The sequence below is a fragment of the Mobula hypostoma genome, chromosome 13 (genome assembly GCF_963921235.1).
Source record: "Mobula hypostoma chromosome 13, sMobHyp1.1, whole genome shotgun sequence".
Taxonomy (NCBI): domain Eukaryota; kingdom Metazoa; phylum Chordata; class Chondrichthyes; order Myliobatiformes; family Myliobatidae; genus Mobula; species Mobula hypostoma.
Genome location: NC_086109.1, coordinates 86,843,795 through 86,855,932, shown reverse-complemented (window position 1 = coordinate 86,855,932; position 12,138 = coordinate 86,843,795). Strand labels below are relative to the sequence as shown.

General features: G+C 45.2%; 1 protein-coding gene across 2 annotated transcripts in view; it reads left to right on the top strand.

Annotated features, from left to right (window-relative positions):
* slco3a1a (solute carrier organic anion transporter family member 3A1a) overlaps window positions 1-12,138 on the top strand; it is a 231,223-nt gene that overhangs the window by 182,439 nt on the left and 36,646 nt on the right. For both annotated transcript variants that reach the window (XM_063066548.1, XM_063066547.1), the window contains 2 exons: window positions 6,357-6,555; window positions 10,939-11,077. In XM_063066548.1, the coding sequence (XP_062922618.1) occupies window positions 6,357-6,555; window positions 10,939-11,077 (338 nt within the window). The remainder of the gene's footprint in view (window positions 1-6,356; window positions 6,556-10,938; window positions 11,078-12,138) is intronic.

Here is a 12,138-nt window from a genome sequence, read left to right as displayed (position 1 = left end):
AGACTGCGGGTGTTAGAATCTGGTACAGGAACTCAGTGGGTCAGGCGGCACCTATGGAGAGAAACGGACAGTTGATGTTTTGGGTCGAGATCTTTCATCTATCAAAGGTGGTAATGAATCAGCATGCAGGAGGGGGACTGAAAACTTGCCTGAGTGGTGCAATAACAGAAACCTCTCACTCAATGTCAATAAGACCAAAGAACTGATTGTGGACTTCAGGAGAGGGAAACCAGAGGTCCAAGAGCTAGTACTGATCGGAGGATCAGAGGTGGAGGGGGTCAGTAACTTTAAATTCCTGGGTGTCACTATCCCAGAGGACCAGCCCGGGACACATCATGTAAATGTAATTGCAAAGAAAACACGACAGAACCTGTACTTCCTCAGGATTAGGCAGAGATTTGACATGCCATCAAAAACCGTGACAGACATCTATAGATGTGTGGTGGAACGTGTACTGACTGGCTGCATTATGGCCTGGTATGGGAACACCAAAGCCTTTGAGCAGAAAATCCTACAAAAGGGAGTGGATGCAGCACAGTACATCATGGTAAAACCCTCCCAACCATTGAGCACATCTTCATAAAATGTTGTCATGGAAGAGCAGCATTCATCAGCAAAGATCCTCACCACCCAGGCCACGCTCTTTTCTCACTGCTGCCATCCGGTAGAAGGTACAGGAGCCTCAGGACTCGCACCACCAGGTTCAAGAACAGTCACTAGCAGCTTTTGAACTAAAGAGGGTAACTACACTCATTCTATTTCTGGTGTTCCCACAACCGATGGTCTCACTTTGAGGACTTTTTAATCTTGTTATTTCATGCTCTCATTATTTATTGCTACTTATTTATATCTGCATTGCTCAGTTTGCTGTTCTTTGATCCTGTTTACAGTTACTGTTCTACAGATTGGCTAAGTATGCCTGCAGGAGAAAGAATTTCAGGGTTGTATATGGTGACTTGTATGCACTCTGATGATAAATTTTACTTTGAACTTTGAATCTGGACTGCAAGATAGAGGGGAGAGAGCCAGTGTGAAAGGTGAGGGGAAGGGCTGGGGAAGCAGAACCACGTTTAGTATCACTAACATACGTTGTGAAATTTGTCATGTTTGTGGCAGCAGTACTGTGCAATACATGCAGTAAATAGTAACTATAAGATACATTTTAAAAACTTAATCAATAGTGCAAAAGAGGAGCTGTTCATGGGCTGTTCAGAAATAGGATGGCAGAGGGGAAAAAGCTATTCCTAGACTCCTGTACTTCCTCACCAATGGCAGTAGTGAAAAGAAGGCATGTTTTGGGATGCTGAGGGTCCTTAATGATGGACGCTGCCTTCTTGAGGCTTTGCATTTTGAAGGTGTCCTCAGTGGGATTGTGCCTGTGATGGAGCTGGTGAAGTCTACAGCCCTCTGCAGCCTCAAAGTTCAAAGTAAATTTTATTATCAGAGTCCGTATATGTCACCCATATACATGCCTGAGATTCATTTTCCTGTGGGCATACTCAGCAAATCTATAGAATAGTAACTATAACAGGATCAATGAAAGATCAACTAGAGTGCAGAAGACAACAAACTGTGCAAATGGAGACAGACATGAAAGCACAAAGGAATATCTGGAGAAATTTCTGAAACGCCCATTCGCTGCTGTCGTTACTGCGCGATCGTGAATCTTTCGGAGGGAAGGCCTCAAAATCCCCGGTTTTGCCTGCTGTTGGCAACCGCGATTGAGGTCGAATCGCTCGAATAGAGATGGTGCTCGGTACTCGGTGTCGGAGAGCTGATCGGAGGCCCGAAGTTTTCGGATGACTCAGAGTCGGACTGTGGTCGGGCATGGCAGGGAGAGTTTTCTTCCTTCTCCCGTCTGCATGAGATGTGGGACATTTGAGAGACTTTGAACTTTTTATTGTGCTCATGGACTGTTCTTCATCAAGTTATGGTATTGTTGCACTGTTGAAACTAGATGTTATAATTATGTGGTTTTGTTAGTTTTTTCAGTCTTGGTCTGTCCTGTGTTTTGTGATATCACACCGGAGGAAATATTGCATCATTTATTAATGCATGCATTACTAAATGACAATAAAAGAGGACTACGTGTCTTCATAATCTAAATGCAAATATAAATAAATAGCAGTAAGTAACGGGAACATGAAATAACAATTTAGGGTGAGATCATTGGTTGTGGGAACATCTCAATGGATGGGCAAGTGACTGTAGTTATTCCCTTTATTTGAGAGCCTGATGGTTGTGGGGTAGTAACTGTTCCTGAACCTGGTGGTGCGAGTCCTGAGGCCCTTTCGATGCAGCCTCCATACCAGACAGTGTTGCAACCAGTCAGAATGCTCTCCACTGTACATCTGTAGAAATTCGCTCGAGTCTTTGGTGACATACCCCAAAAAAACCCAAACAAATGAATAAAACCAAGCTGACAAGTGATGCGTAGATCCAGGTTAGGAGGGTGACTGACAGCCGGAGGAGGGATTAGTGGAAATAGTGACAGAGGGTGGACGATGATAAGGTCGAATTACTAAGGGTAGCATGGTAGCGTAATGCTGTTATACCACCAGCGACCCAGGTTCAATTCCGCTGCTGTCTGCAAAAGGTTTCTACATCCTCCTGTGACTGCATAGATTTCCTCCGAGTGCTCTGGTTTCCTCCCACATTCCAAAGACATATGGCTTCGTAGGTTAATTGGTCATATGGGTGTAACAGGGTGACGTAGCCCATTGGGCCAGAATGGCCTGTTACCGTGCTGGATCTCGAAATAAATGAATAAATAAAAATAATCTGACCATTCGGGGCAAATGAAGCAGACAGGCGTGATTGAGCAGGTTGGTGGAATAAGGACCCACCCAGGCACCATCTTAACTGGCCACCGGCGAAAATGCCAACTGCACCAAGCAGATCAGATCCTGAGAGGTCCCGACATGGTGAAAGCAGAGAAGATACTTCCTTTACTGCTGTGTACCTACATCTACTGATGCTTCTGGACACATCTTCAGTGATGTTCCTGGAATCATCGGGTGTTTCGGGTCTTTCAACATCATACAACCTCCTCCAGGTGACCCAGCCGGGGCTGATCAGACCCCAGCTTGTGTCCAGATGGCTAGCTACTTATGACTCCATAGCTCCCCTCTTTTGAGCCGCAGCCATCTTGAGGCCCTCTCTGCCGCATCGGTGGTACTGTGGATGGCTCTCCTCTTCCTCTCTCCCTCGATGCCCAAAATGCTGAAGGCTGTAACTAAAGAACGGGTTATGAATCCCCCATAACCAACCTCCACTGGGAGACACCTCACTCTCTATCCAGCCTGCTGACAGTTGCTGACCAGTCCTGTGTATGTGGAGAGCTTCCTTTCAAAGGCCTCCTCCAAGCTATCTTCCCATGGGACTGTCAGCTCCAGCAGCACCTCTTGCTTAGTAGACTCAGACACAAGGGCAATGTCTGGTCGCAGGGTGGTGGCTGCGATATGGTTGGGGAACTTCAGCTGCCCTTCAAGGTCCACCAACAGCTGCCAGTCCCTTGCAGAGGTCAGAATGCCTGCAGATGTTCTTTTGGCAGCTATTGGCTGCTCCCCAGCTCTGACAAAGGCAATGGTCTGCTTGGAGGGTCGGGACCGCTTCGCCCACTCAACTCCTGCGCTGGCGGCTTCAGCGATGGTCTCCAGGACCTGATCATGCCTCCACCTGTACCGTCCCTCACCAAGTGCCCTTGCACAGTCGCTGAGGATGTGCTCCAGGGTTCCTTGCTGGGAGCACAGTGGGCATGCAGATGACTCTGCCTTGCCCAGGAAATCCTGGGTTAATAGATTATCTAATTTACATATTCTGATTTAATGCAAATTCCCCCATAAATTTTTAAACATTTTTCAAGCTGGTAATGATAATATGTTTCATGGCATTTTTTAATGACTAGATACAGTATATATTCTAGTTGTTTAATTATGGGGTGTGTTCGGGTGAATAATCAATGAAATAAAAGAGTTATAGGAAGTGTATGTAGTGTGATACAATGTGGGTTATTACAGAGATGGATATTTGTGACCTGCTTACCTACAGTTGCCAGGAACAGAGCCCTTGTCTAACCTAGGGACTGCCTGTACTGTGGCCAAAGTTTCGAAGTATGGAATGGTGGATTTTTTTTCCTTGAATTTCATCCATCTTTGGAACTCTCTTCTTCAAAGACTCCTACATTCTCCCTGATGATAGTATTGAGAAGAGGGCGTGTCCCAGACAGTCAGGGTCCTGTTAATAACTTCTGAAAGTGTCGATAGAGGGGATGCGGGGACTTGTGCCCATGGTGGAGCTGGCTGTATCCACAACCCTCTGCGACCTTTTTTGATCCTGTGCATTGAAAATGGACTATTTCTGAGGCAGAGGTAGGGAGATACCTGATAAGTAAGGAGGTGAATGGTGACCGAGGATCGGGGGCAATGGCAGTGACGTTACAATTGGATCAGCCACAATCAAGTTAAATGCCTCCGCAGATTCAAAGGGTCAAGTGCCCTACCCCTGCTCCCGATTCATAAACGCCAGAGATGCTGAGAATGCTGGAAATCCAGAACAACACCTGCAAAAGGCAGACAAAATTAGTTCCCGTCACTTTCAGCTCACACAGAATTTAATAGCAAAGGCATCTCATTCTCACTTCCGAAATTTCGTTCCATTGACTTCAATACTGATTGCGTTGGTGTAAGTTACTGTATCAAACATCTAGAGCAAGTGACTATAGGTGAATTCATGCCTTATAACATGTCTAATATGTCTAATGCATTGATTCTACACTCTGGTATAAAGAGTAGGCCATTCAGCCCATCAATTCTGCTCCAGCATTCAACAAGCTCATGTTTGATCCTCTATTCCCAATGCCACCAACATACACTCTCCGCATACCTGGTGATGCTTTCAGTGTCTAGACATCTGGTAACCCACTCTTAGAGAATATTCAGCTCTGTGGTCTTCTCAGTCCCCAGTGGCAGATATTTCCACAAGTTCCCCATCCTCAAGGGAAGAACTTAATCTTCATCTCTGTTTTAAATATCTAACCCTGTGCCTTGAATGTGAAACTCCTACATCTAGACAGTCCGGGGGACTGTCATCACTGCACCCGGACAGCCTCATTGATATCCTCTTAGGCGCCACAGTTCACGCAACGCAATTACAGCTCGGGGCATTGGAGTTTGGAGTTCAGTCCCGGCCCCTTCTGCACGTCCACCCCGTGGAAGGTGTGGCTTTTCTCTGGTCTCCTTCCACAGTCCAAAGACTTACCATGTAGGATAATGTGTCATTGCATGTCGTCCCGTGATCAATTTGCGGTTAAATCGGGGTTATTAAAGGTTGCTAGGAAGCGTGGCTGGAAGGGCTGGAAGGGCATTTTCCATGCCGTGTCACTAAATAAAATAGGATAAATAGTCTTCTCAACTCTAATGAATACTAGCCTAGTTGACCCATTCTCTCCTGATAGGACAGTCTCTTCATTCCAGGAATTAGTTTAGTGAACATTCTCTGCATTTTCTCCATGGTAAGCATACCCTTCCTTTAGAAGAGACCAGGACTGCCTTCATACTTCAGGTGTGGTTCCGTCAAAGTCCAGGTAACCGTAGTAAGCGGCACCCACAAAATGCTGGAGGAACTCAGCGGGTCAGCCTGCATCTATGGAAATGAATAAGCAGTCGTCGCGTGGCCAAGTGGTTAAGGTATCGGTCTAGTGATCTGAAGGTTGCTAGTTCAAGTCTCAGCTGAGGCAGTGTGTTGTGTCCTTGAGCAAGACACATTGCTCTGCGACGACACTGGTGCCAAGCTGTATGGGTCCTAATGCCCTTCCCTTGGACAACATTGGTGGCGTGGAGAGGGGAGACTTGCAGCATGGGCAACTGGCGGTCTTCCATACAACCTTGCCCAGGCCTATGCCCTGGAAACCTTCCAAGGGGCAAATCCATGGTCTCAAGACTAACAGATGCCTATAAGCAGTCAACGTTTCAGCCCGAGGCTCTTCTTCGGGTCCTGGAAAGGAAGGGGAAAGATACCAGAATAAAAAGGTGGTGGGGGAAGGGGAAGGAGGCTAGCTAGAAGGTGATAAGTGAAACCAGGTGGGTGGGAAAGGTAAAGGGCTGAAGAAGAAGCAATCTGATAGGTGAGGAGTTTGGACAATAGGAGAAAGGAAAGAAGCAGGAGGGACCGGGAAAGGTGATGGGCAGAGTGAAAGAGAAGAAGGAAGGAGGGAGGGAAAAAAAACTTACCGAAAGGAGAAAATCGATGATCATGCCTACCTAAGCAGAGTATGAGGTGTTGCTCCTCCCTGTGAGTGGCCTCATTCTCTTGTGGCACAAGAGAACCGTAGCAAGCATTCTCCCCTCTATCCACAGGAATGACAGCCATTCCCTGTGCGTGCCTGGGAATCTTCCTTGGAGGCCTGCTGGTGAAGAAGCTCAGCCTGACAGCCCTTGGAGCCGTTAGGATGGCCATGTTGGTCAACCTCATCTCCACCGGATGCTATATTTCCTTCCTCTTCCTTGGATGTGATACGGGGCCCATAGCAGGAGTCACCGTTCCTTATGGCAACACGTGAGTACAAATTGTCTAACCAGTGTGCTGTGTCCGAGGATTTTGAAGGCAATAAATTTCTTTTCTAGGTGACTTGTTTGCAGGAGAATTATTTGGAAACATGTTTGGAAGTATTTGTAATGTATGGATCTATTTCTTTTAGAGCAATGCCCCCACCGCCCCGCCTTAGCACAACGAATTGAACTGTTGTCTATGCATGCACATCTCTCTCTCTCTCTCACTCACTACAATGTGAACACACCAGATAAAGCCATCCCCCGCGTGCGTGCTTTTATTTAATTGATATGTAGATGTGCACAGACACAACAAATTGGCGATGAGTAGGAACCTGAATGTCAGAGAATATCGCCAACTGCACTGAAACAGCAAGAATTAAACGCACGAGATGGCCGTCATTGACGCTAACAAAGTTGTGAGTGCAGTGCATAGTAACAGTGAAAGACGCGCTGAATTTAAAGTGAAAATAACTTGCAATGGCTTCAGTCGGGTATGTTGACGAATTTGATAGCGCTAACGAAGGCCGGGAGGCATATATCAAGAGGGTTGAGCTGTATTGTAATGGAAACAATGTAGAGGAGCAATAGAAAGCCCCTAAACTTCTTAGCTTAATGGGCCCAAGAAAGTACAGTTACTTACGCAACCTAGTAACCCCTGAAAAGCCAGCAAGCGAGACGTCCAATGAAATTGTTACAATTTCACAAAATCACTTGAGCCCTAAACCACTGGTAATAGCTGAGAGATTTAGATCTTATAAAAGGAACCAGTCAAAAGATGAAAGCCTTTCTGAATACAGTGCAGAACTGTGCAAACTTTCCCAGTATTGTGACTTTAGAGATGGACTTTCTGATGCATTAAGGGTCAGGCTTGTATGTGGCATGCATACTCAAAGCACTCGAAAGAGGCTATCTGCAGAAAGAGACCTAACCTTAGAACGAGCATTGACCATTGCAAAATCATTAGAGACTGCAACAAAGGGTGCAGCAGAATTACAGTAAAGGAGATTGGAATGTGAAATCCACAAAATATCTCTGAATGGTGCAAAAAGCCAAAGATGTTATCAATGTGGCAAATCCTCCCATGATGCAAATGACCGTGGGTTCAATGAAAAAGCCTGCAGAAAGTGTCAAAGACAGAGTGACGTAGAGAGAACGTGCAAGCCAGACATAAAGCATATCTGAGTGAAAAGTCTGAAACACAAAACTAAACAAATGCATAAAGTTACTGAATGTAAAACAGAATCAAACAACATAGAGTCTGACAAAGGTGAACTGTCATGCCTAGAACCGCATAGTATAACTGCATCAGATCAAAACATCATCTGGATCACAATAGATGTGTCTGGTGTAAAACTGAAAATGCAGCTGGATACAGAGACAGTTTTGCCCGTAATTCCAGAGGCTGACTACAACAGACTGTTTTCTAAGACACCATTAGAGAAAAGCTCAGTGACGCTCAAGACTTGCACAGGTGAAAAAGTGTCTCCCAAAAGGAAACTGAAGGTAATTGTGATGTGTGGAGGCCAAACACAACAGTTGGAGCTTTATGTATTGAAAAGTGGAGGGCCCACACTTTTCAGATGTGAATAGTTAAAAAAGTATCCAACTAGACTGGCACTCAATCAAAGCTCTCAGTGCGGCATCAACAGGCAACTGCAGCCCAAATGTTAGCACTATCCAGAGGCTGTCCCAGCTGCTTAATCCTGATGAGAAGGTGTTTGTGAAGGGAGTAGATAAACAGATCAAATACTTGACCAAAAGCTGTTTAGGATGCCAAAAAGTTCAAAATGCACTCCACAGGCAGTGTTACACCCACGGGAGTGGCCGTCATCAACTGGCAAAGAGTACAGATTGTCATGGACTCCATGTTTCTGGTTGCTGTGGATGCTCATTCAAGTGGCCAGAGGTTATACCGGTGTAGTCAACCACCTCAGAAAAGACTGTTTCCGTTCTGAGAACTATCTTCCCCAGAAATGGCTTCCCAGAACAAATTGTGAGTGACAACGGACCAAAGTACACATCAGAAGAATTCCGACTGTTCATGAAAAAAAAATGGAAGCAGACATTTCCCAGCAGCAAATCTGTTAGCTGAAAGGTTTACCCAAACCTTCAAGAAGTCCCTTAATGTGATGGACAAGGAGGACTTTTCTCTACACACGTGGTGGACAGCTTCCTCTTTGTGTATTGGAACTCTATTCATGTGATGACAAATCAAACACCTGCAATGCTCTTCATGAACAGGAATCTGAGATCTTGCATAGACCTCCTAAAACCAGACCTCTGGAGTGAAGCACAGAATAAACAGTTCAGGCAGTTGCTGAGTGAAACAGCAGGGAACTTTGAAATTGGACAGGAAGTCCTAGCGCGTGATTACCAAGGACGAGTGGGCCCGGTGCGATAGCTACAAGAACTGGACCACTGATGTACACAGTGGATGTTGGAGATCAGACATGGAGACTTTGTGTGGACCAGATACTGGATGCTCAACCAAAGAACACACCTGAGTCAACTGCATCCAACAAGACGGTCACATTACAGTCACTGAACATACCTCTGTGATTATCGTGTCACTGACAGCAATGTAATACAGGAAACCGAGAATGTTGTCTTAGACAAGACACCTACCAAACCCAAAGCCACTCCACAGGTCTAGAGGCACAACGAGAATGTTATCATTGACAAGGCACCTGATGCTACTCCACAGGTCCAGAGGTGCTATCCTTAAAGAAACAGAGAGCCACCCAAAAAACTGAAACTTATAGAACTGTGAAATTATTATGGACTGTTATTGTGAAAGCATGTTTGTTTGGAATATGGGTTTATGAAAGGGAAATTGAATGAAACTGAGGCATTTGAAAGCTTTCAATGAGATACCTCCCCTTCCTTCTAAGTTCCAGCAAGTACAGACCCAGACATCAAACGTTCCTCGTATGATAACCCTTTCTTTCCCAGAATCATCCTTGTGAACCTCCTCTGAACCCTTGCCAATGCCAGCACATCTTCTCTTAGATGAGGAGCCCAAAACTGTTCATAATACTCAGGATGAAGCCTTACCAGTGCCTTATAAAGCCCTAGCATCACATCCCTGCTCTTGTATTCTAGACGTCTTGAAATGAATGCTAACATTGCACTTGCCTTGATGTGGTAGTTTGAGAGATCAGGAGTTCATCTTTATTATTTAAGATGTTTATAGCAGTGGGATTGAAGCTGTCCTTGAATCTGGTGCTATGAGCTTCTGTATCTTCTGCCTGATAGACGGGAAGAGAAGAGAAAATGAGCGGGGTCGGGAGGGGGCACATATTGATCACAACAGCACCCCAGGCCAAAAAATGGTTAAGAGGGGCATTTCCACCTTGTATAAATCAGCCTGGGAGATTCACCCATGCATGGTATTGATAGGGATCAAGTACAATGAATGCATTAATGTTATATTAAACAGAATTAAAAACAAACAACGCTGCAAGGAACTTACGTTGTATAAATTTAAACCCTCCTTGCAAAGAGGTGAATTATCAATTGATTATAGTGTGAGGAATGCAAATGATGTGGGATTCAACAATCAAATACCAGTTAGTAATCAAACTCCTGATATTCAGTGATAAGGCTTACAATGATATTAGTACATGTAAGGTTGGATCGTTCATTTATCGGGAGAAGGATTTGGTCTCCGGTTGTATGTTTGTTCATTTAAGTGAGATGCAGGATAAGTATGTTACCGATAAAATGGTGAGCATTTCTAACGGGGGAACGGGGTGAAGAGTAACAGTTAAAGGGGGATTATTTAGTAAACAAATTAGAGATTACGTGATGAGTTTAACCTCTCCTGATCTATCCTGTCACCTTGTCAACAACTGGATTTACATACAGCCTCATGTGGAAAGACTGCCCTTGGTATTGTGAAGGGCTGCAGAAGACAAAAACACTGATACATCGAAATGTACGGCATAGAAACAGTACGTTACAGCCCCCCCTCATCCATGCCAGCTGTAATGCCCATCTACACTAATCCCATGTGGGTACAGAGCCGAGAATTAGGAAGTTTGTCCTGTGTTTGGTCAGCAGAGTGGGTACTAAAGGGGAAGAGGAAGGCAGAGGAAGCTCTATAGGTCGAGGCGTAGATACCTCAAGGTAAGACCACAAATGGTGGGGACACTGAACAAGGCAAAAAAGAATAGAGTTCTCTGGAGGAGCTTACTTAATGGGATTTAAACTCTAAGCATGAAAATATAAAATTGGGTTCTTCAGTAGGTGAGGGTGAGGGGAAGCCAGCAGACAGTGTGGATTACAAGGACATTTCCTTCCTAACTCACATTGGAGGGTGCACAACTTGAATGTCGAGACCAACGTACAGAGGACAGACATGACATTTCTCTGCTTTCCTTTGCAGTACCGTGTCAGACGCAGATCTGGACCCTTACGCTCCTTGCAACAGCGACTGCAATTGCAAGACAACAGCTTACAATCCAGTCTGTGGGTCAGATGGAGTTACCTACTTGTCCTCGTGCTTCGCTGGCTGTTCTAGTGTGGTAAGTGAATGCACATTAACATCAAGTACGGTGGTTGGAACGAGCCTCACAGCCTGCAAGGCAGCGTTGTCTCCTCTGCTTATCAATTCAGCATCCGAACAAAAATTGGAATCACTGACAAGTGTGGTGAAATTTGCTGACTGTGGCAGCAATACAGAACAATACATAAAATGCTTTATAAATTACTATATATATATATATATATATATATAATTGTGCAAAAGTCTTAGGTATACATATAGCTAGGGTGCCTAAGACCTCCGCACAGTACTGTAGTAATTTTATGTTATTGCACTGTACTGCTACTGCAAAAAAAAATCAAATTTCATGACATATGTGAGTGATGATAAACCTGATTCTGATCTGGGTCTCTATTGTGGACTGAGAGTGGGAAGGGGTCAGAGGTGGGGGAATCATGGCTGGGAAAAGGGGAGGGAGAGAGGGAGTAGGGAGCACCACAGAGACTTGCTGCAGTTATCAATAAACCAATTGTTTGGAATCAAATGACCTTGCCAGGACGGGGTGTGTCTGTACCTGCACTGCCCCTTGCCCTTGGCACTCCCTCTCTGCCACCTGCCCCATATCCCTTCCAGGGCACTCCACCCTCGCCATTCCCAACATCTTTTCTTTCCATCAGATTTACAAACACACTTTCCGCACCACATTGACCATACAGTACTGTGCAAAAGACGCAGACACCCTAGCTATAAATATGCTGAAGACTTTCACCCCGTACTGTAAATGTATGTTAAATAAGAAGTGAAAAGTACTGAAGTAGGGTTCATAGATTGGTTCATTGTCTGTTCAGAAATCTGATGGTGGAGGGGAAGAAGTGTGGCTTCAGGCTTCAGGCTCCTATACCTTCTCTCCAATGGTAGCAATGAGAAGAGGGAATGTCCTGGGTGATGGGGATCCTTCCTGATGGAAAGAGGTCAGGGAGGGGGGGAAGCACTGCCTGTTGAAGATGTCCTCCATGATGGGGAGGCCAGCACTCATGGTACAGCTAGATGAGCTTACAACTATCTGCAGCTTTTTTCTACCCTGTGCAGTGGCCCCTCCGT